This window comes from Arachis stenosperma, chromosome 3 (assembly GCF_014773155.1).
Source record: "Arachis stenosperma cultivar V10309 chromosome 3, arast.V10309.gnm1.PFL2, whole genome shotgun sequence".
In the NCBI taxonomy this organism is placed as follows: domain Eukaryota; kingdom Viridiplantae; phylum Streptophyta; class Magnoliopsida; order Fabales; family Fabaceae; genus Arachis; species Arachis stenosperma.
This window is the reverse complement of record NC_080379.1, coordinates 47048721-47075628: the sequence shown is the minus strand read 5'-3', so window position 1 is coordinate 47075628 and position 26908 is coordinate 47048721. Positions and strand designations below refer to the sequence as shown.

The 26908-nt window shown below is 41.7% G+C and overlaps 1 protein-coding gene across 1 annotated transcript; it reads right to left on the bottom strand.

Annotated features, from left to right (window-relative positions):
* Nucleotides 1–11551: 11551 nt before the first annotated feature.
* LOC130966048 (uncharacterized) lies at nt 11552–12660 on the bottom strand. The gene is made up of 2 exons (XM_057890806.1): nt 11948–12660; nt 11552–11795 (listed from the first exon to the last, which is right to left on the bottom strand). Exons 1-2 carry the CDS (start codon nt 12658–12660, stop codon nt 11552–11554), a joined length of 957 nt encoding a protein of 318 aa, XP_057746789.1.
* Nucleotides 12661–26908: the final 14248 nt, after the last annotated feature.

The following is a 26908-nucleotide window of genomic DNA, read 5'->3' as shown; positions in this document are numbered from 1 at the left end:
GTTCCCTAAGACATCTCTGGAAGATCCTGTAGAGGCGGTGGAACTGGCTCCTGCTGTGGTCCATGCCCGAGTTCTCTAGCGTGAACAAGCTCCATATCCTTCCTAGTGATTGGCCTCTCAATGTCGATCAGGGTATCTCTATCAATGTGAGCTCCAGCTGCTGCACACAGGCGATAGATGAGGTGAGAGAAAGCTAGTCTCACAGAGGTGGATGCCTTGTCAACTATCATGTAGAACTCCTGAGGGATCAGCTCGTGCACCTCTACCTCGTTGTTGAGCATGAGACAACAAATCATCACTGCTTGCTCAACTGTAACCTCAGAATTGTTACTCGTAGGGAGGATGGAACGTTGGATGAACTCTAACTATTCTCGAGCAACTGGCTTGAGGTCATACCTACGCAGCTGGTATGAGCGACCTTTAGAATCCCTCCTCCACTGAGCTTCGGAGAGGCAAAAGTTAGCAAGAATATGATCCAACCTCTGATCAGTGTTGACCCTCTGATTGTATGAATGAGGGTCCTCTCATGATGGTGGTAACTGTAGTGCCACTCTCACACCCTCCGGGCTGAAATCCATGATATGCCCTCTGACCATGGTACGCCAGTTCTTCGGCTCCAGGTTTATGCCTCTGACATGCTTGTATGTCACCTAAGCATTGGTGTAGAAATCCCGCACCATCAATGCTCCAACTTCAGTTACGGGGTTGGCCAGAACTTTCCAACCCCATCTCAGAATCTGGTACTGGATCTCCGGGTACTCATCCGGCTTCAGACCGAAGTGGACTTCAAGAATCACCTTCTTCTTGTGCACCACCTCATAAAAATTATCCTCATGTGTCTTAGAGGAAAACCGGGTGAAGTCCCATGGATTGGAGGCAGGAGCCTTCTTTTTCCTCTTTCTTGAGGAGGATTCTCCGGTCTTGGGTGCCATAGAGATAGTAGAATAAAAAAAAAAGCGGAGCACCCAATACCAAACTTAAAAGATTTGGTCGTCCTCGAGCAAAATAAAGATAGAAAATAAGAAAATGGAGAAATAAAAACAAAGAGATAGAGGAGAATGGAGGAGAAGGCCTCGACCTTGGTTAGGATGAAAGAGAAAAAGGAAAGTAGGGAGTGTGTAAAGGGGAAGAGTAGGTAAGGAAGGAGAGAGTAGTTTGAGGTGCGGTGAAAGAGGAAGAGGACTGGGGTATTTATAGGTAGAGAAGGGGGGGTTTAGTTATGGGGTATGGGTGGAGGGGGGAATTGAATTTGAATTTTGGGTTGTTGGGTGGAGAGATGTGATAGATGAGAGTGGATTGGGTGGAGTAGAAGGTAAGTTGGGATAATCAAGGGAGATAATGGGTGATGAGCGGATACTTTATACGCTTTTTGGCATTGTTTTTAGTATGTTTTTAGTATGATTTAGTTAGTTTTTAGTATATTTTTATTATTTTTTAATTAAAATTCACTTTTCTGGACTTTACTATGAGTTTGTGTGTTTTTCTGTGATTTCAGATATTTTCTGGCTGAAATTGAGGGTCCTGAGCAAAAATCTGATTCAGAGGCTGAAAAGGACTGCAGATGCTGTTGGATTCTGACCTCCCTGCACTCGAAGTGGATTTTCTGGAGCTACAGAAGCCCAATTGGCACGCTCTCAACGGCGTTGGAAAGTAGACATTCTGGGCTTTCCAGCAATGTATAATAGTCCATACTTTGCCCGAGATTTGATGGCCCAAACCGGCGTTGCAAATCAGCTTCAGAATTCCCAGCGTTTAACGCCGGAACTGGCATAAAAATTGGAGTTAAACGCCCAAACTGGCATAAAAGCTGGCGTTTAACTCCAGAAAGAGCCTCTACACGAAAATGCTTCAATGCTCAGCCCAAGCACACACCAAGTGGGCCCGGAAGTGGATTTTTCTGTCATTTACTCATTCCTGTAAACCCTAGATTACTAGTTCTCTATTAATAGGATCTTTTGACACTGTATCTGTACCTCATGACACTTTACACGTTTCTTTGTGTACTTCTTACAGCATGAGTCTCTAAATCCCATGGTTGGGGGTGAGGAGCTCTGCTGTGTCTTGATGGATTAATGCAATTACTACTGTTTCTTATTCAATCATGCTTGCTTCCGTTCTAAGATATCACTTGCTCTTAACCCGGATGAATGTGATGACCCGTGACACTCATCATATTCTCAACTATGAACGTGTGCCTGACAACCACCTCCGTTCTACTTTAGATTGAGTAGATATCTCTTGGATTCTTTAATCAGAATCTTCGTGGTATAAGCTAGAATTGATGGCGGCATTCAAGAGAATCCGGAAGGTCTAAACCTTGTCTGTGGTATTCTGAGTAGGATTCAATGATTGAATGACTGTGACGAGCTTCAAACTCCTGAAGGCGGGGCGTTAGTGACAGACACAAAAGAATCACTGGATTCTATTCCGGCCTGATTGAGAACCGACAGATGGATAGCCGTGCCGTGACAGGGTGCGTTGAACATTTCCACTGAGAGGATGGGAGGTAGCCATTGACAACGGTGAAACCCTACATACAGCTTGCCATGGAAGGAGCCTTGCGTGTTTGATGAAGAAGACAGTAGGAAAGCAGAGATTCAGAAGATGGAGCATCTCCAAAACCTCAACGTATTCTCCATTACTGCATAACAAGTACTTATTTCATGTTCTTTTGCTTTTCACAATCAATCCTGATAATTTCTGATATCCTGACTAAGATTTACAAGATAACCATAGCTTGCTTCAAGCCGACAATCTCCGTGGGATCGACCCTTACTCACGTAAGGTATTACTTGGACGACCCAGTGCACTTGCTGGTTAGTTGTGCGGAATTGCAAAAGTGTGATTGCAATTTCGTGCACCAAGTTTTTGGCGCCGTTGCCGGGGATTGTTCGAGTTTGGACAACTGACGGCTTATCTTGTTGCTTAGATTAGGACTGTTTTATTTTTGTTGGTTTAGAGTCTTTTAGTTGAGTCTAGTCTCATATTTTATGTTTGGTGTCAATTGCATGCTTTTTCTTTTCTTTTAATTTTCGATTTTGCATGTATTTAGTCCCTTTTTGATCCGTAAAAATTCTAAGTTTGGTGTCCTCTTTGTGTTTTTTCCTTAAAAATTTTCGAAAATTAGTGTTTGATTTTCTAAAAATTTTAAGTTTGGTGTCATTTTGTTGTTTTTCTCTTTCCTCTTTTCAAAAATCAAATCTTTTTCATAAAAATTTTTCAATCATATCTTTCTAATTGCTAATCTCAAAATCTTTTTAATTAACTAATTGATTCAGTTTTCAATTTGCTTTGATCTTATTTTCTTTTAATTTTCGAATTTTTTTTATTTTATTTTCCTTTTGTTTTTATTTTATTTTTCTGTTAATTCAAAAAAAAAAAAAACAAAAATTATCTATTTGCAATCCATATCAGTTCCCTTTATCCACTATGGACCTAAGTGGGATTGATCAGTACAGAAGGACTCTGGGGTCATATGCTAACCCCATTACAGCTGCATATGGGATTAGCATCTGTACACCTCCCATCAAAGCAAGCAGCTTTGAGCTAAATCCTCAACTCATTATCATAGTGCAGCAAAATTGCCAGTATTCCGGTCTTCCACAGGAAGAACCTACTGAGTTTCTGGCACAGTTCTTACAAATTGCTGACACAGTACATGATAAAGAGGTGGATCAGGATGACTATAGACTATTACTGTTTCCATTTGCTGTAAAAGATCAAGCTAAAAGGTGGTTGAATAACCAACCTACAGCAAGCATAAAGACATGGAAATAGTTATCAGATAAATTCCTGAATCATTTTTACCCTCCAAAGAGGATGACACAGCTAAGGCTGGACATCCAAGGCTTTAAACAAGAGGATAATGAATCCCTTTATAATGCCTGGGAGAGGTATAGAGGTATGCTAAGAAAATGCCCCTCTGAAATGTTTTCAGAGTGGGTACAGTTAGACATCTTCTACTATGGGCTTACAGAAAAAGCTCAGATGTCTTTAGACCACTCAGCTGGTGGATCTATACACATGAGGAAGACAATTGAAGAGGCTCAAGAGCTTATAGACACTGTTGCTAGAAACCAATATTTGTACTCTAGCAATGAGTTCTCTCCAAAAGAGGAAGTCATGGCAGTAGTCACTGATCCTAATCCTCAAGAACAGATGATCGAGCTTAATCAACAATTGCTCCTGATGATAGAACAGTTAGCAGAATTTAAAGAGATGCTCCATGAAACTAAAGTTGCTAACAAGAGCATAGAACTGTAGTTGAATCAAGCAAAACAGCAGATATCCAAACAGATAACAGAAGAGTATCAAGCAGTTCAACTGAGGAGTGGAAAGACACTGAACAACACCACTCAAAAGAGCAAAAAGTCAAATAAGGAACAATTGACAGAGGATAACCAAGCCACTACCCAAAATCCCTCTGAGGACAGTAAGAGCCCAGAGAGGAATACTTTTGGCGTTCAAACGCCAGAAAAGGAAGGAAAGCTGGCGTTAAACGCCCATTCCTTGCCCAGTTCTGGCGTTCAAACGCCAGAAAAGGGAGAGAAGCTGGCGTTTAACGCCCAAACTTCACCCATTCCTGGCGTTCAGACGCCAAGGGAGGATCATACACCTGAGAGTGCTGACAGTAATCCCTCTAAAAAGGCTTCTTCAACCACGTCTGTAAGGAATAAGCCTGCAGCAACTAAGGTTGAAGAATATAAAGCCAAGATGCCTTATCCTCAGAAACTCCGCCAAGCGGAGCAGGATAAGCAATTTGCCCGCTTTGCAGATTATCTAAGGACTCTTGAAATAAAGATTCCATTTGCAGAGGCACTTGAGCAAATACCTTCTCATGCTAAGTTCATGAAAGAGATCTTAAGTCATAAGAAGGATTGGAGAGAAACTGAAAAAGTGTTTCTCACTGAAGAATGCAGTGCAGTCATTCTGAAAAGCTTACCAGAAAAGCTTCAAGATCCAGGGAGCTTTATGATACCATGCACATTAGAAGGTGCTTGCACCAAGACAGCCCTATGTGATCTTGGAGCAAGCATCAATCTAATACCTGCATCCACTATCAGAAAGCTTGGGTTGACTGGAGAAGTCAAACCAACCCGGATATGCCTCCAACTTGCTGATGGCTCCATTAAATATCCATCAAGCATAATTGAGGACATGATTGTCAAGGTTGGGCCATTTGCCTTTCCAACTGCCTTTGTAGTGCTGGAAATGGAGGAGCACAGGAGTGCAACTCTCATTCTAGGAAGACCTTTCCTAGCAACTGGACGAACTCTCATTGATGTACAAAAAGGGGAAATAACCCTGAGAGTCAATGAGGATGAGTTCAAGTTGAATGTTGTCAAAGCTATGCAGCATCCAGACACATCAAATGACTGCATGAGCACTGATATTATTGACTCTTTGGTGGAGGAAGTCAATATGACTGAAAGTCTTGAATCAGAGCAAGATGACATCTTTAAAGATGTTCAGCCTGATCTGGAGGAACTAAAGGAAATAAAAGAAATTCTGAAAATTCCTCAGGAAGAAGATAAGCCTCCTAAACCAGAGCTCAAGCCACTACCACCATCCCTGAAATATGCATTTCTGGGAGAAGGTGACACTTTTCCAGTGATCATAAGCTCTGCTCTAAATCCACAGGAAGAGGAAGCACTAATTCAAGTGCTAAGGACACACAAGACAGCTCTTGGGTGGTCCATAAGTGATCTTAAGGGCATTAGCCCAGCAAGATGCATGCACAAGATCCTATTGGAGGATGATGCTAAGCCAGTGGTTCAACCACAAAGGCGGCTAAATCCAGCCATGAAGGAGGTGGTGCAGAAAGAGGTCACTAAGTTACTAGAGGCTGGGATTATTTATCCTATTTCTGATAGCCCCTGGGTGAGCCCTGTCCACGTTGTCCCTAAGAAGGGAGGCATGACAGTGGTTCATAATGAAAAGAATGAACTAGTTCCTACAAGAACAGTTACAGGGTGGCGCATGTGTATTGACTACAGAAGGCTCAATACAGTCACCAGAAAGGATCATTTTCCTTTACCATTCATAGACCAGATGCTAGAGAGACTAGTAGGTCATGAACTACTGCTTTTTGGACGGCTACTCAGGTTACAACCAAATTGCAGTAGATCCTCAGGACCAAGAGAAAACAGCATTTACATGTCCTTCTGGAGTATTTGCCTACAGAAGGATGCCTTTTGGTCTGTGCAATGCACCTGCAACCTTTCAGAGGTGCATGCTCTCTATCTTCTCAGATATGGTAGAGAAATTTCTGGAAGTCTTCATGGATGACTTTTCAGTATTTGGAGACTCATTCAGCTCCTGCCTTAACCATCTAGCACTTGTTCTGAAAAGATGCCAAGAGACCAACCTAGTTTTAAACTGGGAAAAATGTCACTTTATGGTGACTGAAGGAATTGTCCTTGGGTATAAAATTTCAAACAAAGGAATAGAGGTGGATCAAGCTAAAGTTGAAGTAATTGAAAAATTACCACCACCTACCAATGTTAAGGCAATCAAAAGCTTTCTGGGGCATGCAGGATTCTACAGAAGGTTTATAAAGGATTTTTCAAAAATTGCCAAACCTCTGAGTAATCTGCTAACTGCTGACACTCCATTTATTCTTGATAATGAGTGTCTGCAGGCGTTTGAAACTCTGAAAGCTAAGCTGGTCACAGCACCAGTCATCTCTGCACCAGACTGGACATTACCATTTGAACTAATGTGTGATGCCAGTGACCATGCCGTTGGTGCAGTACTGGGACAAAGGCATGGTAAGCTTCTGCACGTCATTTATTACGGCAGCCGTATTCTAAATGATGCACAGAAGAACTACACAACCACAGAAAAGGAGTTACTTGCAGTGGTTTATGCCATTGACAAGTTCAGATCTTATTTAGTAGGATCAAAAGTGATTGTGTACACTGACCATGCTGCTCTTAAATATCTACTCACAAAGCAGGATTCAAAACCCAGGCTCATAAGATGGGTGTTGCTTCTGCAGGAGTTTGATATAGAAATAAGAGACAGAAAAGGGACAGAGAATCAAGTAGCTGATCACCTGTCCCGGATAGAACCAGTAGCAGGATCATCTCTCCCTCCTACTGAGATCTCTGAAGCCTTTCTGGATGAGCAATTGTTTGCTATTCAGGAAGCTCCGTGGCTTGCAGACAGTGCAAACTATAAGACTCAAGGTTCTCCTTCTGTAACCATAGAGAGGAAGCATGAAGAGCTTCTCTCAAAACAGAGTCAAACAGAGCCCCCACAGTCAAACTCTAAGTTTGGTGTTGGGAGGCCACCACCAACTTCTAAGTTTGGTGTTGAACCCCCACATTCAAACTCTAAGTTTGGTGTTGGGAGGTTGCAACATTGCTCTGAACATCTGTGAGGCTCCATGAGAGCCCACTGTCAAGCTACTGACATTAAAGAAGCGCTTGTTGGGAGGCAACCCAATGTTATATTTATTATTTTCCTTTGTTATTTTATGTTTTCTATAGGTTAATGATCATGGGAAGTCACAAATTCAATTGAAAAAGTAGAAACAAAATGAAAAACAGAAAGAAAAACAGCACACCCTGGAGGAAAACCTTGCTGGCGTTTAAACGCCAGTAAGGGCAGCAAATGGGCGTTTAACGCCCAGTCTGGCACCATTCTGGGCGTTTAACGCCAGAAAGGGGCACCAGACTGGCGTTAAACGCCAGGAATGGGCACCAAGCTGGCGTTAAACGCCAGAAATGGGCACCAGCCCGGCGTTTAACGCCAGCATTGGTAGTAGGAGCATTTTTGCTCGCCACTTGGTGCAGGGATGAATTATCCTTGACACCTCAGGATCTGTGGACCCCACAGGATCCCCACCTACCCCACCACTCTCTCTCTTCATTCCTCTTTTGCTCGAGGACGAGCAAACCTTCTAAGTTTGGTGTGGTAAAAGTGTTGCTTTTTGTTTCTCCATAACCACTTATGGCACCTAAGGTCGGAGAAACCTCTAGAAAGAGGAAAGGGAAGGCAAAAGCTTCCACCTCCGAGCCATGGGAGATGGAGAGATTCATCTCAAGGGATGCACTTTTCTCCATAAAACTATTGGGAGCAAATCAATACCTCCCTAGGAGAATTGAGTTCCAACATGGGACAACTAAGGGTGGAGCACCAAGAACATTCCATCCTCCTCCATGAAATTAAAGAAGATCATAGAATCATGAGAGAGGAGCAACAAAGGCAAGGAAGAGACATTGAGGAGCTCAAGCACTCCATAAGATCTTCAAGAGGAAGAACAAGCCGCCATCACTAAGGTGGACCCGTTCTTTAATCTCCTTGTTCTTTATTTTCTATTTTTCGAATTTTTATGCTTATGTTTATCTATGTTTGTGTCTTATTCCATGATCATTAGTATCTTAGTGTCTATGCCTTAAAGCTATGAATGTCTTATGAATCCATCACCTCTCTTAAATGAAAAATGCTTTAATTACAAAAGAACAAGAAATACAGGATTTCGAATTTATCTCTGAAACTAGTTGAATTAGTTTGATGTGGTGACAATACTTTTTGTTTTCTGAATGAATGCTTGAACAGTGCATATGTCTTTTGAATTTGTTGTTTTAAGAATGTTAAAATTGTTGGCTCTTGAAAGAATGATGGAAAAGGAGAACTGTTATTGAGGATCTGAAAAATCATCAATTGATTCTTGAAGCAAGAAAAAGCAGTGATTCAAAAAAAAAACGAAAAAAAGAGAAATAGAAGAGAAAAAGAAAAAGCAAGCAGAAAAAGCCAATAGCCCTTTAAACCAAAAGGCAAGGGTAATAAAAAGGATCCAAGGCTTTGAGCATCAGTGGATAGGAGGGCCTACAGGAATAACATCCTGGCCTAAGCGGCTAAACCAAGCTGTCCCTAACCATGTGCTTGTGGCGTGAAGGTGTCAAGTGAAAACTTGAGACTGAGCGGTTAAAGTCGTGATCCAAGGTAAAGAGAGTGTGCTTAAGAACCCTGGACACCTCTAATTGGGGACTCTAGCAAAGCTGAGTCATAATCTGAAAAGGTTCACCCAATTATGTGTCTGTGGCATGTAAGTATCCGGTGGTAATACTGGAAGACAGAGTGCTTTGGGCCACGACCAAGACTCATTAAGTAGCTGTGTTCAAGAATCATCATACTTAACTAGGAGAATCAATAACACCATCTGGATTCTGAGTTCCTAAAGAAGCCAATCATTCTGAATTTCAAAGGATAAAGCGAGATGCCAAAACTGTTCGGAAGCAAAAAGCTACTAATCCCGCTCATCTAATTGGAACTATGTTTCTTTGATATTTTGGAGTCTATAGTATATTCTTTTCTTTTTATTCTATTTTGATTTTCAGTTGCTTGGGGACAAGCAACAATTTAAGTTTGGTGTTGTGATGAGCGGATAATTTATACGCTTTTTGGCATTGTTTTTAGTATGTTTTTAGTATGATTTAGTTAGTTTTTAGTATATTTTTATTAGTTTTTAATTAAAATTCACTTTTCTGGACTTTACTATGAGTTTGTGTATTTTTCTGTGATTTCAGGTATTTTCTGGCTGAAATTGAGGGTCCTGAGCAAAAATCTGATTCAGAGGCTGAAAAGGACTGCAGATGTTGTTGGATTCTGACCTCCCTGCACTCGAAGTGGATTTTCTGGAGCTACAGAAGCCCAATTGGCGCGCTCTCAATGGCGTTGGAAAGTAGACATCCTGGGCTTTCCAGCAATGTATAATAGTCCATACTTTGCCCGAGATTTGATGGCCCAAACCGGCGTTGCAAATCAGCTTCAGAATTCCTAGCGTTTAACGCCGGAACTGGCATAAAAATTGGAGTTAAACGCCCAAACTGGCATAAAAGCTGGCGTTTAACTCCAGAAAGAGCCTCTACACGAAAATGCTTCAATGCTCAGCCCAAGCACACACCAAGTGGGCCCGGAAGTGGATTTTTCTGTCATTTACTCATTCCTGTAAACCCTAGATTACTAGTTCTCTATTAATAGGATCTTTTGACATTGTATCTGTACCTCATGACACTTTACACGTTTCTTTGTGTACTTCTTACAGCAGGAGTCTCTAAACCCCATGGTTGGGGGTGAGGAGCTCTGCTGTGTCTTGATGGATTAATGCAATTACTACTGTTTCTTATTCAATCATGCTTGCTTCCGTTCTAAGATATCACTTGCTCTTAACCCGGATGAATGTGATGACCCATGACACTCATCATATTCTCAACTATGAACGCGTGCCTGACAACCACCTTCGTTCTACTTTAGATTGAGTAGATATCTCTTGGATTCTTTAATCAGAATCTTCGTGGTATAAGCTAGAATTGATGGCGGCATTCAAGAGAATCCGGAAGGTCTAAACCTTGTCTGTGGTATTCTGAGTAGGATTCAATGATTGAATGACTGTGACGAGCTTCAAACTCCTGAAGGCGGGGCGTTAGTGACAGACGCAAAAGAATCACTGGATTCTATTCCGGCCTGATTGAGAACCGACAGATGGATAGCCGTGCCGTGACAGGGTGCGTTGAACATTTCCACTGAGAGGATGGGAGGTAGCCATTGACAACGGTGAAACCCTACATACAGCTTGCCATGGAAGGAGCCTTGCGTGTTTGATGAAGAAGACAGTAGGAAAGCAGAGATTCAGAAGATGGAGCATCTCCAAAACCTCAACCTATTCTCCATTACTGCATAACAAGTACTTATTTCATGTTCTTTTGCTTTTCACAATCAATCCTGATAATTTCTGATATCCTGACTAAGATTTACAAGATAACCATAGCTTGCTTCAAGCCGACAATCTCCGTGGGATCGACCCTTACTCACGTAAGGTATTACTTGGACGACCCAGTGCACTTGCTGGTTAGTTGTGCGGAATTGCAAAAGTGTGATTGCAATTTCGTGCACCAATGGGTGATGGAATGGATGAATGTGGATGGAAAAGTGGGTAAGGAGGAGAGAGAATGGATAAGTTTGAATGGTTAAAGTGGTTTGGAGTTGGAGTTTAACCATTGCCCAAAACACCCTCTTCATTCTTTGAAGTCTGCACCCTGGGCGCTAAATGCCGGCCCTGGCGTTTAGCGCCAACAGGGGATCAACATCATTTTTTTTGGGACGAACACCCTTGGTGCTAAACGTCGGGGCTGGCATTTAGCGCCCCAAGGGGGGTGCCAAAATATGAAATAAATGCCCAAATTGGGCGTTAAACTCCCATCATTGCTCCCTCTATGGCGCTAAACGGCCTCCCTGGCATTTAGCGCCCTACTTTGCTCCTCTTCTGGCATTAAACGTCCTCCCTAGCATTTAGCGCTCAAGCTTGTTTCGCTCCAGGGTGTTTTGTTCTTCTGTCTAAGTTTTCCTGCCCCTGTTCTAAGCATCGCGCATGATCACAAACATTAGAAAACTTAGGAAAACTATGAAAACAAAAATTAAAAACTAAATGAAATTAAAATTGAAATTAAAATAGAAATAAAATAGAAATACTAAAGGATACTCATGGTTGGGTTGCCTCCCAACAAGCACTTCTTTACCGTCACTAGCTTGATGGTCAGCTCTTCTAAGGAGGAGGGTCATAGGGGCTCAGATCTTCACCCCTCATTTTGAATTTCTGTCCTGTGCTCTCATGAATTAGCTCAACATGTTCCAGAGACAGGATCCTATTCACAGTGTGTGGTATGACTGGACTTCTAGTGAATACTACTCTCATCCCAGGTGAGAAGTCTTCAGTTGGAACCTTCTTGTTCCTCCAGCCTTTGGGTAACTTCTTCTTGGGGTCTCCTTCCTTGGTGGACAAAGCACACCTAACACCAAACTTAGGTTTGATGTCAGGGGGAATAGTATTAGTTCCAACCAAGGGAGGAGGCTTCAGCAACGTACTCTGTATGTAGGTACCCCTTTGTCAGAGAGTGGTGGAGGTTTAAAAACCTTGAAAACCATCCAATCCTCATGTAACCTCAACACCAATTCACCCCACTCTACGTCAATTAGAACTCTTCCAGTGGCTAGGAATGGCCTTCCTAGAATGATGGAGTCATCTGTAGCCTCTCTTATGTCAAGTATCACGTAATCTGCAGAGAGGAATAGTTCTCCAACCTTGACCAGTACGTTCTCCACTAGCCCATATGCCTGCCTCAGAGACTTGTCAGCCGTTTGTAGGGTTATCCTTGTTGCCTGTGCTTCTTGGATTCTCAGCTTCTTCATTACAGACAGTGGCATCAGATTTATGCTTGAACCAAGATCACATAATGCTTTCTTAAAAGTAATATTCCCAATGATACAAGGAATCAGGCAGCTCTTTGGATCAGGCATCTTTTTGGGTAGCTTCCTCTGAATTAGTGCACTGCACTCCTTGGTCAATACCACAGTTTTATCTCCCTTCAAGTTCTTCTTCTCAGAGAGTAGGCTTTTCATGAGGGCCATATAGGGAGGCATCTTCTCTAATACCTCAGCAAAAGGAATATTGATGTGCAACTTTTTAAAGATTTCCAAGAACTGAGCGAACTGCTCATCTTTGGTCTCCTCTTGAAGCTTATGAGGGTGTGGTACTTCATGCTCCTGTGCCACCAATGGGGCATGAAACAATGTGCTTCCACCCCTTTCTTGAGCCTTTTCTTCCTTCAATTCCTTAGCAGCATGCACCTCCTTAGGCTCGGTCTCCTTGGTCATGGTGAGAGCCTTGCACTCTAATGACTTGCATCATCTACCTCTTTCTCCTATCTAAAAGGACCATAAAAAGAGTATAATCTCATTCAACCAATGCAATTTCATGAGTTAAATGGTGAATATTATGGTACATTGCTTTGAAATGAGTTTTTGTTGAATTTTAGGTGAAAAGAGAAACAAAAGAAGAAGGAAGCAAGAAAGAGAAGCTGCACGTATGAGCTGGGTATGCCACTTGGTACAAATGCCACCAAATTGTATGGGCGTGGCATGCCAGTTATTAAATCCAGAGAAGAATTCCATGGAGCTTTCAATGGGCGTGGCACGCCAGGGAGAGGAAGCACAATGGGCGTGGCACGCCAAGGCCAAGCCTGGCGCGCCAGTTATAAACTCAAGAAAAGGGACAATGAGCTTTAGTATAGGCATGGCACGCCAACCATAAATTCCAGAGAGCATTCTTGAAGGTCCATAAGGGGTGTGGCACGCCAGGCTGGGCGTGGCATGCCAACGCCACCATCTACAATGGGCGTGCCACTTGAGGTCGAAGGCGTGTGGTGCACGAAATTGCAATCACACTTTTGCAATCCCGCACAACTAACCAGCAAGTGCACTGGGTCGTCCAAGTAATACCTTACGTGAGTAAGGGTCGATCCCACGGAGATTGTCGGCTTGAAGCAAGCTATGGTTATCTTGTAAATCTTAGTCAGGATATCAGAAATTATCAAGGTTGATTGTGAAAAGTAAAAGAACATGAAATAAGTACTTGTTATGCAGTAATGGAGAATAGGTTGAGGTTTTGGAGATGCTCCATCTTCTGAATCTCTGCTTTCCTACTATCTTCTTCATCAAACACGCAAAGCTCCTTCCATGGCAAGCTGTATGTAGGGTTTCACCGTTGTCAGTGGCTACCTCCCATCCTCTCAGTGGAAATGTTCAACGCACCCTGTCACGGCACGGCTATCCATCTGTCGGTTCTCGATCAGGCCGGAATAGAATCCATTGATTCTTTTGCGTCTGTCACTAACGCCCCGCCTTCAGGAGTTTGAAGCTCGTCACAGTCATTCAATCATTGAATCCTACTCAGAATACCACAGACAAGGTTTAGACCTTCCGGATTCTCTTGAATGCCGCCATCAGTTCTAGCTTATACCACGAAGATTCTGATTAAGGAATCCAAGAGATATCTACTCAATCTAAGGTAGAACGGAGGTGGTTGTCAGGCACACGTTCATAGTTGAGAATATGATGAGTGTCACGGATCATCACATTCATCCGGGTTAAGAACAAGTGATATCTTAGAATGGAAGCAAGCATGATTGAATAAGAAACAGTAGTAATTGCATTAATCCATCAAGACACAGCAGAGCTCCTCACCCCCAACCATGGGGTTTAGAGACTCATGCCGTGGAAGGTACACAAAGAAACGTGTAAAGTGTCATGAGGTACAGATACAATGTCAAGAGATCCTATTAATAGTGAACTAGTAACCTAGGGTATACAGAAATGAGTAAATGATGTAAAAATCCACTTCTGGGTCCACTTAGTGTGTGCTTGGGCTGAGCATTGAAGCTTTTATGTGTAGAGACCTTTTCTGGAGTTAAACGTCAGCTTTCATGCCAGTTTGGGCGTTTAACTCCAAGTTTTATGCCAATTCCAGCGTTAAACGCTGGAAGTTCTGAGGCTGATTTGCAACGCCGGTTTGGGCCATCAAATCTCAGGCAAAGTATGGACTATTATACATTGCTGGAAAGCCCAGGATGTCTACTTTCCAATGCCGTTGAGAGCGCGCCAATTGGGCTTCTGTAGCTCCAGAAAATCCACTTCGAGTGCAGGGAGGTCAGAATCCAACAACATCTGCAGTCCTTTTCAGCCTCTAAATCAGATTTTTGCTCAGATCCCTCAATTTCAGCCAGAAAATACCTGAAATCACAGAAAAACACACAAACTCATAGTAAAGTCCAGGAAAGTGAATTTTAACTAAAAACTAATAAAAATATACTAAAAACTAACTAAATCATACTAAAAACATACTAAAAACAATGCCAAAAAGCGTATAAATTATCCGCTCATCACAACACCAAACTTAAATTGTTGCTTGTCCCCAAGCAACTGAAAATTAAAATAGAATAAAAAGAAGAGAATATACTATAGACTCCAAAATATCAAAGAAACATAGCTCCAATTAGATGAGCGGGACCAGTAGCTTTTTGCTTCCGAACAGTTTTGGCATCTCACTCTATCCTTTGAAGTTCAGAATGATTGGCATCTATAAGAACTCAGAACTCAGATAGTGTTATTGATTCTCCTAGTTAAGTATAATGATTCTTGAACATAGCTAGTGTATGAGTCTTGGCTGTGGCCCAAAGCACTCTGTCTTCCAGTATTACCACCGGATACATACATGCCACAGACACATAATTGGGTGAACCTTTTCAGATTGTGACTCAGCTTTGCTAGAGTCCCCAATTAGAGGTGTCCAGGGTTCTTAAGCACACTCTTTTTGCCTTGGTTCACAACTTTATTTCATTCTTTTTTTTCTTTCTTTTTCTTTTTCTCTCTCTCTTTTTTTTTCGAAAATTTTTCTCTTTTTTTTTTTGTATTCATTGCTTTTTCTTGCTTCAAGAATCATTTTGATGATTTTTCAGATCCTCAGTAACATGTCTCCTTTTTCATCATTCTTTCAAGAGCCAACAATTTTAACATTCTCAAAACAACAAATTCAAAAGACATATGCACTGTTCAATCATTCATTCAGAAAATAAAAAAGTATTGTCACCACATCAAACTAATTCAACTAGTTTCAAGGATAAATTCGAAATCCTGTACTTCTTGTTCTTTTGTGATTAAAGCATTTTTCATTTAAGAGAGGTGATGGATTCATAGGACATTCATATCTTTAAGGCATAAACTTTAAGAAAAAGACTCAAAAATAGAAAACAAACAAAAATTTAAATAGGCTCCTAATGATAGAGGTTTTCACAGAGTTAGGACTCAACAACCTTGATTTTGAGAAGTGGATGCTCCCTCAAATTGATGGGAGAACTTTTGGCGTTTCAGCTCTTGGAGTTCACGCCCCTGCTTCTCTTGTTCCTTCAGCAATTTGCAGAGCATGCAGTTCTGATTCTGCTGTTCTTCCTTAAGTTGCTCCATAGTCTCTTGCAACTTGGTGATAGATGCTTCTAGGCTGGCCCAGTAGCCAATTTCAGGAAATTTAGGGAGGAACTCCTGCGCCCTCCTTTTGATAGAGTTGTCTTGCATTTGTCCTTCCATTGACTTCTTGGTGATTGGATGTTCAATGGGTATGAATTCATCTACTCCCATCTTTACCCCAGCCTCTTTACAGAGCAAGGAGATCAAGCTTGGGTAAGCCAATTTGGCTTCAGTGGAATTCTTATTTGCAATTGTGTAGATCTCACAAGCAATCACATGATGAACCTCCACTTCTTTTCCCAGCATAATGCAATGAATCATCACTACTCTCTTGATGGTGACCTCAGAACGGTTGCTAGTGGGCAGTATGGAACGCCCAATAAAATCTAGCCAACCTCTTGCAATTGGTTTGAGGTCTCCCCTCTTGAGTTGGTTTGGGACACCCTTTGAATTGGTTATCCACTTAGTTCCAGGGAGGCATATGTCCTCTAGAACTTGATCCAACCCTTTATCTGCTCTCACCATTCTCCTATTAAAGGATTCAGGATCATCTTGCAGTTGAGGCAATTTGAAGATTTCTCTTATTTTGTCCAGATGGAAGTACATAACTTTCCCTCTGACCATGGTTCTGTAAGTATGGTAAGCGGTTCCAGTCATTCTCTGCTTATCTGTTAGCCACAGATTTGAGTAGAATTCCTGAACCATATTCCTTCCAACCTTTATCTCAGGATTGGTTAGAACTTCCCATCCTCCGTTTCGGATTTGCTCTTGGATCCCCGGATATTCATCTTCTTTCAGATCAAATTTTACTTCCGGGATCACTGACCTCAGACCCATTATTTTGTGATAATGGTCTTCATGTTCTTTGGTTAAGAACTTCTCTTGATTCCAAAGATTCTTTGGATTATTCTCTTTCTTTCCTCTTAAATTGGTTTGTTTTCCCTTAGGAGCCATGACCTTGATGAATCTTGGCTTAATGATCACGGAAAAGCACACCAAACTTAGAGGTTTGCTTGTCCTCAAGCAAAAGAAAGGAAGGAAGAGAGAGAGGAGAAGAGCAAATTCGAATGGTGTGGGGGAATGAGGAGGCCGAACTTGTATTTATAAGGGGGGGGGGGGGGGAGATTTCGAAAAAATTGAAAAGAGATTTGAGAAGATATGGAGAGGATTTGAGAGAAGGGTGAGTTTTTGAATAAGATTTGGGATTGATTTGAGATAGATTTGAAGAATGGTTATGATTTTTGAAGATTTGAAAGTGAATGATGAAAGGTTAAAGTGTATTTATGTAGAAGAGTATGGGTAAGAAAAGGAAAGTTTAAAAAAAATTTGATTGAAAAATGAAATCTTGGTCCCCCACCTTTCTGGCGTTAAACGCCCAGAATGGCATCCATTCTGGCGTTTAACGCCCATTTGATGCCCATTGTGGGCGTTTAACGCCCAGCTAGGTGCCCTGGCTGGCGTTAAACGCCAGAATCCCCTTTGTCACTGGGCGTTTTGCTAAACGCCCAGGATGCTGCACACCTGGCGTTAAACGCCCAGGATGGTGCCCATTCTGGCGTTTAACGCCCAGAATGGCACCATTCCTGGCGTTAAACGCCCAGAATGGTACCCATTCTGGCGTTTAACGCTCAAAATGCCCCTTACTGGCGTTTTTTTGCCAGTAAGCTCTTTTTCTCTGCTTTTTGAGCTGAATCCTTCTGTAACTCTGTGAATTCCTTCATTTTTGATACTTGCCTCTGTAAAAACAAATCATATAACCTCCTAATGACTGGGTTGCCTCCCAGCAAGCGCTTCTTTACTGTCTTTAGCTGGACCTTTACTGAGAATCACTCAAGTCTCAGTTTTGAGCATTCCTGCTCAAAATTGCTTTCAAGATAATGCTTAATTCTCTGTCCATTAACAATGAACTTTTTGTCAGAATCAATATCCTGAAGTTCAACATATCCATATGGTGACACTCCTGTAATCACATACGGACCCCTCCACCGGAATTTAAGTTTTCCTGGAAACAATTTGAGCCTAGAGTTGAAGAGCAGAACTTTTTGTCCTGGCTCAAAGACTCTGGTTGACAACTTCTTGTCATGCCACTTCTTTGCCTTTTCCTTATAAATTTTTGTATTTTCAAAGGCATTGAGTCTGAACTCCTCTAGCTCATTTAACTGGAGCAATCTTTTTTCACCAGCTAACTGAGCATCCATGTTTAGGAATCTGGTTGCCCAGTAGGCTTTATGTTCCAGTTCCACGGGCAGATGACATGCCTTCCCATACACCAGTTGGTATGGAGAGGTTCCTATAGGAGTCTTGAATGCTGTTCTGTATGCCCACAGAGCATCATCCAAGCTCTTTGCCCAATCCTTTCTTCAGGCTATCACAGTCCGTTCTAGGATTCTTTTTAGCTCTCTGTTAGAGACTTCAGCTTGCCCATTTGTCTGTGGATGATACGGAGTTGCCACTTTGTGGCTAATTCCATATCTAACCATAGCAGAGTATAGCTGTCTATTGCAGAAATGAGTGCCCCCGTCACTGATTAGTACTCTGGGAACACCAAACCTGCTGAAGATGTGTTTCTGGAGGAATTTCAGCACGGTCTTGGTATCATTAGTGGGTGTAGCAATTGCTTCTACCCACTTAGATACATAGTCCACTGCCACCAGAATGTAAGTGTTTGAGTATGATGGTGGGAATGGCCCCATGAAGTCAATTCCCCATACATCAAACAATTCTATCTCTAATATCCCTTGTTGAGGCATGGCATATCCGTGAGGTAAGTTACCAGCTCTTTGGCAACTGTCACAGTTACGCACAAACTCTCGGGAATCTTTATAGAGAGTAGGCCAGTAGAAGCCACATTGGAGGACTTTAGTGGCTGTTCGCTCACTTCCAAAATGTCCTCCATACTGTGATCCATGGCAATGCCATAGGATCCTTTGTGCTTCTTCTCTGGGTACACATCTGCGGATCATTCCATCTGCACATCTCTTAAAGAGATATGGCTCATCCCATAGGTAGTACTTGGCATCTGAAATTAATTTCTTTCTTTGCACTCTGCTGTACTCCTGGGGTATGAACCTCACAGCTTTATAGTTTGCAATGTCTGCAAACCATGGAGCTTCCTGAATGGCAAAGAGTTGCTCATCTGGGAAAGTCTCAGAGATCTCAGTAGAAGGGAGGGACGTCCCAGCTACTGGTTCTATTCGGGACAGATGATCAGCTACTTGGTTCTCTGTCCCTTTTCTGTCTCTTATTTCTATATCAAACTCTTGCAGAAGCAACACCCATCTTATTAGCCTGGGTTTTGAATCCTGCTTTGTGAGTAAGTATTTAAGAGCAGCATGGTCAGTGTACACAACCACTTTGGATCCCACTAGATAGGATCTAAACTTGTCAATGGCATAGACCACTGCAAGTAACTCTTTTTCTGTGGTTGTGTAGTTCTTCTGTGCGTCATTTAGAACACGGCTGGCATAATAAATGACGTGCAGAAGCTTGTTATGCCTCTGTCCCAACACTGCACCAATGGCATGGTCACTGGCATCACACATTAGTTCAAATGGCAATGTCCAATCTGGTGCAGAGATGACTGGTGCTGTGAGCAGGTTAGCTTTCAGGGTCTCAAATGCCTGCAGACACTGTGTGTCAAACACAAATGGTGTGTCAGCAGCTAGCAGATTACTCAGAGGTTTTGCAATTTTCGAAAAATCCTTTATGAACCTTCTGTAGAATCCTGCATGCCCCAGAAAGCTTCTGATTGCCTTAACATTGGCAGGTGGTGGTAATTTTTCAATTACCTCTACCTTTGCCTTATCAACCTCTATTCCCCTGCTTGAAATTTTGTGCCCAAGGACAATTCCCTCAGTCACCATAAAGTGACATTTCTCCCAGTTTAAAACCAGGTTAGTCTCTTGGCACCTTTTCAGGACAAGTGCTAGGTGATTAAGACAGGAGCTGAATGAGTCTCCATATACTGAGAAGTCATCCATGAAGACTTCCAGAAATTTCTCTACTATATCTGAGAAGATAGAGAGCATGCACCTTTGAAAGGTTGCAGGTGCATTGCACAGACCAAAAGGCATCCTTCTGTAGGCAAACACGCCAGAAGGGCAAGTAAATACTGTTTTCTCTTGGTCCTGAGGATCTACTGCAATTTGGTTGTAGCCTGAATAGGCATCCAAAAATCAGTAATAATCATGACCAGCTAGTCTTTCTAGCATTTGGTCTATGAATGGTAAAGGAAAATGATCCTTTCTGGTGGCTGTATTGAGCCTTCTGTAGTCAATACACATACGCCACCCTGTGACTGTTCTTGTAGGAACTAGTTCATTTTTTTCATTATGAACCACTGTCATGCCTCCTTTTTTGGGGATAACTTGGACAGGGCTCACCCAGAGGCTATCAGAAATAGGATAAATAATCCCAGCCTCTAGTAATTTAGTGACCTCTTTCTGCACCACCTCTTTCATGGCTGGATTTAGCCTCCTCTGTGGTTGGACCACTGGTTTGGCATTATCCTCCAACAGGATCTTGTGCATGCATCTAGCTGGGCTAATGCCCTTAAGATCACTTGTGGACCACCCAAGAGCTGTCTTGTGTGTCCTTAGCACTTGAATCAGTGCTTCCTCTTCCTGTGGATTCAAAGCAGAGCTTATAATCACTGGAAAAGTGTCACCCTCTCCCAGAAATGCATACTTCAGGGATGGTGGTAGTGGTTTGAGTTCAGGTTTGGGAGGCTTATCCTCCTCCTGAGGAATTTTCGAAAATTCCTTTGTTTCCTGTGGTTCTTCTTGATCAGGCTGAGCATCCTTGAAGATGTCTTCAAGCTCTGATTCTAGGCTTTCAGTCATATTGATCTCCTCCACCAAAGAGTCAATAATGTCCGCGCCCATGCAGTCATTTGGTGTGTCTGGATGCTGCATAGCTTTCACAGCATTCAACTTGAACTCATCCTCATTAACTCTCAGGGTTACTTCCCCTTTTTGTACATCAATGAGAGTCCGTCCAGTTGCTAGGAAAGGTCTTCCTAGAATGAGAGTTGCACTCTTGTGCTCCTCCATTTCCAGCACCACAAAGTCAGTTGGAAAGGCAAATGGCCCAACCTTGACAATCATGTCCTCTATTATGCCTGATGGATGTTTAATGGAGCCATCAGCAAGTTGGAGGCATATCCTGGTTGGTTTGACTTCTCCAGTCAACCCAAGCTTTCTGATAGTGGATGCAGGTATTAGATTGATGCTTGCTCCAAGATCACATAGGGCTGTCTTGGTGCAAGCGCCTTCTAATGTGCATGGTATCATAAAGCTTCCTGGATCTTGAAGCTTTTCTGGTAAGCTTTTCAGAATGACTGCACTGCATTCTTCAGTGAGAAATACTTTTTCAGTTTCTCTCCAATCCTTCTTATGACTTAAGATCTCTTTCATGAACTTAGCATAAGAAGGTATTTGCTCAAGTGCCTCTGCAAACGGAATCTTTATTTCAAGAGTCCTTAGATAATCTGCAAAGCGGGCAAATTGCTTATCCTGCTCCGCTTGGCGGAGTTTCTGAGGATAAGGCATCTTGGCTTTATATTCTTCAACCTTAGTTGCTGCAGGTTTGTTCCTTACAGAAGTGGTTGAAGAAGCCTTGTTAGAGGGATTACTGTCAGCACTCTCAGGTGTCTGATCCTCCCTTGGCGTCTGAACGCCAGGAATGGGTGAAGATTGGGCGTTAAACGCCAACTTCTCTCCCTTTTCTGGCGTTTGAACGCCAGAACTGGGCAAGGAATGGGCGTTTAACGCCAGCTTTCCTTCCCTCTCTGGCGTTTGAACGCCAAAAGTATTCCTCTCTGGGCCCTTACTGTCCTCAGAGGGATTTTGAACAGTGGGTTGGTTATCCTCTGTCAATTGTTCCTTATTTGGCCTTTTGCTCTTTTGAGCAGTGTTGTCCAGTGTCTTCCCACTCCTCAGTTGAACTGCTTGACATTCCTCTGTTATCTGTTTAGATATTTGCTGTTTTGCTTGATTCAACTGCAGTTCTATATTCTTGTTAGCAACTTTAGTTTCATGGAGCATCTCTTTAAATTCTGCTAACTGTTCTGTCATCAGGAGCAATTGTTGATTAAGCTCAATCATCTGTTCTTGAGGATTAGGGTCAGTGACTACTGTCATGACTTCCTCTTTTGGAGAGAACTCATTGCTAGAGTACAAATATTGATTTCTAGCAACAGTGTCTATAAGCTCTTGAGCTTCTTCAATTGTCTTCCTCATGTGGATAGATCCACCAGCTGAGTGGTCTAAAGACATCTGAGCTTTTTCTGTAAGCCCATAGTAGAAGATGTCTAACTGTACCCATTCTGAAAATATTTCAGAGGGGCATTTTCTTAGCATACCTCTATACCTCTCCCAGGCATTATAAAGGGATTCATTATTCTCTTGTTTAAAGCCTTGGATGTCCAGCCTTAGCTGTGTCATCCTCTTTGGAGGGTAAAAGTGATTCAGGAATTTATCTGATAACTGTTTCCATGTCTTTATGCTTGCTGTAAGTTGGTTATTCAACCACCTTTTAGCTTGATCTTTTACAGCAAATGGAAACAGTAATAATCTGTAGACATCCTGATCTACCTCTTTATCATGTACTGTGTCAGCAATTTGTAAGAACTATGCCAGAAACTCAGTAGGCTCTTCCTGTGGAAGACCGGAATACTGGCAATTTTGCTGCACTATGATAATGAGTTGAGGATTTAGCTCAAAGCTGCTTGCTTTGATGGGAGGTGTACAGATGCTACTCCCATATGCAGCTGTAATGGGGTTAGCATATGACCCCAGAGTCCTTCTGGACTGATCAATCCCACTTAGGTCCATAGTGGATAAAGGGAACTGATATGGATTGCAAATAGATAATTTTGTTTTTTTTTTGAATTAACCGAAAAATAAAATAAAAACAAAAGGAAAATTAAATTAAAAAAATTCGAAAATTAAAAGAAAATGAGATCAAAGCAAATTGAAAAGTGAATCAATTAGTTAATTAAAAAGATTTTGAGATTAGCAATTAGAAAGATATGATTGAAAAATTTTTATGAAAAAGATTTGATTTTTGAAAAGAGGAAAGAGAAAAACAACAAAATGACACCAAACTTAAAATTTTTAGAAAATCAAACACTAATTTTCAAAAATTTTTAAGGGAAAAACACAAAGAGGACACCAAACTTAGAATTTTTACGGATCAAAAAGGGACTAAGGACATGCAAAATCGAAAATTAAAAGAAAAGCAAAAGCATGCAATTGACACCAAACTTAAAATATGAAACTAGACTCAACTAAAAGACTCTAAACCAACAAAAATAAAACAGTCCTAATCTAAGCAACAAGATAAGCCGTCAGTTGTCCAAACTCGAACAATCCCCGGCAACGGCGCCAAAAACTTAGTGCATGAAATTGCAATCACACTTTTGCAATCCCGTACAACTAACCAGCAAGTGCACTGGGTCGTCCAAGTAATACCTTACGTGAGTAAGGGTCGATCCCACGGAGATTGTCGGCTTGAAGTAAGCTATGGTTATCTTGTAAATCTTAGTCAGGATATCAGAAATTATCAAGGTTGATTGTGAAAAGCAAAAGAACATGAAATAAGTACTTGTTATGCAGTAATGGAGAATAGGTTGAGGTTTTGGAGATGCTCCATCTTCTGAATCTCTGCTTTTCTACTGTCTTCTTCATCAAACACGCAAAGCTCCTTCCATGGCAAGCTGTATGTAGGGTTTCACCGTTGTCAGTGGCTACCTCCCATCCTCTCAGTGGAAATGTTCAACGCACCCTGTCACGGCACGGCTATCCATCTGTCGGTTCTCGATCAGGCCGGAATAGAATCCATTGATTCTTTTGCGTCTGTCACTAATGCCCCGCCTTCAAGAGTTTGAAGCTCGTCACAGTCATTCAATCATTGAATCCTACTCAGAATACCACAGACAAGGTTTAGACCTTCCGGATTCTCTTGAATGCCGCCATCAGTTCTAGCTTATACCACGAAGATTCTGATTGAGGAATCCAAGAGATATCTACTCAATCTAAGGTAGAACGGAGGTGGTTGTCAGGCACACGTTCATAGTTGAGAATATGATGAGTGTCATGGATCATCACATTCATCCGGGTTAAGAACAAGTGATATCTTAGAATGGAAGCAAGCATGATTGAATAAGAAACAGTAGTAATTGCATTAATCCATCAAGACACAGCAGAGCTCCTCACCCCCAACCATGGGGTTTAGAGACTCATGCCGTGGAAGGTACACAAAGAAACGTGTAAAGTGTCATGAGGTACAGATACAATGTCAAGAGATCCTATTAATAGTGAACTAGTAACCTAGGGTATACAGAAATGAGTAAATGACGTAAAAATCCACTTCTGGGTCCACTTAGTGTGTGCTTGGGCTGAGCATTGAAGCTTTTATGTGTAGAGACCTTTTCTGGAGTTAAACGCCAGCTTTCATACCAGTTTGGGCGTTTAACTCCAAGTTTTATGCCAGTTCCAGTGTTAAACGCTGGAAGTTCTGAGGCTGATTTGCAACGCCGGTTTGGGCCATCAAATCTCGAGCAAAGTATGGACTATTATACATTGCTGGAAAGCCCAGGATGTCTACTTTCCAATGCCGTTGAGATCGCGCCAATTGGGCTTCTGTAGCTCCAGAAAATCCACTTCGAGTGCAGGGAGGTCAGAATCCAACAGCATCTGCAGTCCTTTTCAGCCTCTAAATCAGATTTTTGCTCAGATCCCTCAATTTCAGCCAGAAAATACCTGAAATCACAGGAAAACACACAAACTCATAGTAAAGTCCAGGAAAGTGAATTTTAACTAAAAACTAATAAAAATATACTAAAAACTAACTAAATCATACTAAAAACATACTAAAAACAATGCCAAAAAGCGTATAAATTATCCGCTCATCAGCGTGACACGCCAATGCATTTGAGCATAGTATCATAGAGGAAGCACAAACAAGGGCGTGCCACTTGAGACTTAAGGCGTGGCATGCCAAGGCTTGAAGAGACTCAATACCATAATGGGCGTGTGATTATATAGGTCATTATATAGGTTAGGTGGGAAGTCTAAGCTTATCAAAGATTCAAATATCAAGTCCACTTAACCAAATATGCATCCTACCTTGACCCTAGCCCCATTACAACCTAAAGAAAAGACCTCATGATAAATGTATGTGATGTGCGGAAAACGATCCGACACAAAACTCACCGGCAAGTGTACCAGGTCGCATCAAGTAATAATAACTCACATGAGTGAGGTCGATCCCACAGGGATTGAAGGATTGAGCAATTTTAGTTTAGTGGTTGGTTTAGTTAAGCGAATCAAGTATTGGTTGAGTGATTTGTGTTTAACAGGAAGTAAATGACAGTAAATGTAAAGGGGGAAGGGCAAATTGCAGTAAATTAAAGAGCAGGAAAGTAAACTTGCAGAATCTTAAAGAAAAAGAAAGTAAATGACTGAAACTTAAAGTGCAAGAAATGTAAATTGCAGTAACTTAAATTGCAAGGAACATAAATTGCTTGAATGTAAAAGGGAATTGAGGACAGGGATTGCAGAATTTAAACAAGAGAAATGTGAATTGCAACAATCAATAGAGCAGAAATTGAAATAGAAGCAATGAGGATTCAAATAGAAATTGAAATTAAAATGCAGCAAGGTTCACAGAAGAACCAAAAGTAAATTGGGATCTCAGGGTTCAAGAGACTAGGTAGCAGAGCCTAGATCTCAATTACCTTCCCAGATCCAAGTCCTCAAAGCAATTAACAAGAAATTGAAGAAGAGACAGTAAAGAGAATGTAAATGGATTCAATTATGCAGAAAAGAAACTAAAGAGTTCTTGAGTGGAGATTGAGACAGAATTTCCTCAATTCTTAACACCCAAGAATCAAAACAAGGAAATTAAAAAGACCCAAGCAAGAACGAGGAAGAAGAGAGATCAATTCTCCTCCCCAATTCTCTGAAATCTCAGTGAAGTTTCTCAAAGAAAGTGCAAAATTCAAAAGCAAAGCTAAAAGTTCCCAAAAGTAAAAGTTTTAATTACATCAATGATGAGCGGATAATTTATACACTTTTTGGCATTGTTTTTAGTATGTTTTTGGTATGATCTAGTTAGTTTTTAGTATATTTTTATTAGTTTTTAGTTAAAAATCACTTTTCTGGACTTTACTATGAGTTTGTGTGTTTTTTTGTGATTTCAGGTATTTTCTGGCTGAAATTGAGGGACCTGAGCAAAAATCTGATTCAGAGACTGAAAAGGACTGCAGATGCTGTTGGATTCTGACCTCCCTGCACTCGAAGTGGATTTTCTGGAGCTACAGAAGCCCAATTGGCGCGCTCTCAACGGCGTTGGAAAGTAGACATCCTGGGCTTTCCAGCAATATATGATAGTCCATACTTTGCCCAAGATTTGATGGCCCAAACCGGCGTTCAAAGTCACCCTCAGAAATTCCAGCGTTAAACGCCGGAACTGGCACCTAAATGGGAGTTAAACGCCCAAACTGGCATAAAAGCTGGCGTTTAACTCCAAGAAGAGTCTCTACACGAAAATGCTTCATTGCTCAGCCCAAGCACACACCAAGTGGGCCCGGAAGTGGATTTTTATGTCATTTACTCATCTCTGTATACCCTAGGCTACTAGTTTTCTATAAGTAGGACTTTTTACTATTGTATTGATATATCTGGGTAGCTATCTTCGTGTTTTATGCTATCTTAGATCATTGGGAGGCTGGCCATTCGGCCATGCCTAGACCTTATGCTTATGTATTTTCAACGGTGGAGTTTCTACACACCATAGATTAAGGTGTGGAGCTCTGCTGTACCTCGAGTATTAATGCAATTACTATTGTTCTTCCATTCAATTCCGCTTGTTCTTGTTCTAAGATATCACTTGTTCTTCAACTTGATGAATGTGATGATCCGTGACACTCATCATCATTCTCACTTATGAACAAGGTGACTGACAACCACTTTTGTTCTACAAGCAACCAAGGCTCTAGTGAATATCTCTTGGATTCCTGATTGCACGATGCATGGTTGATCGCCTGACAACCGAGTGCTCGCCTGACAAACGAGCCAACCATTCCGTGAGATCAGAGTCT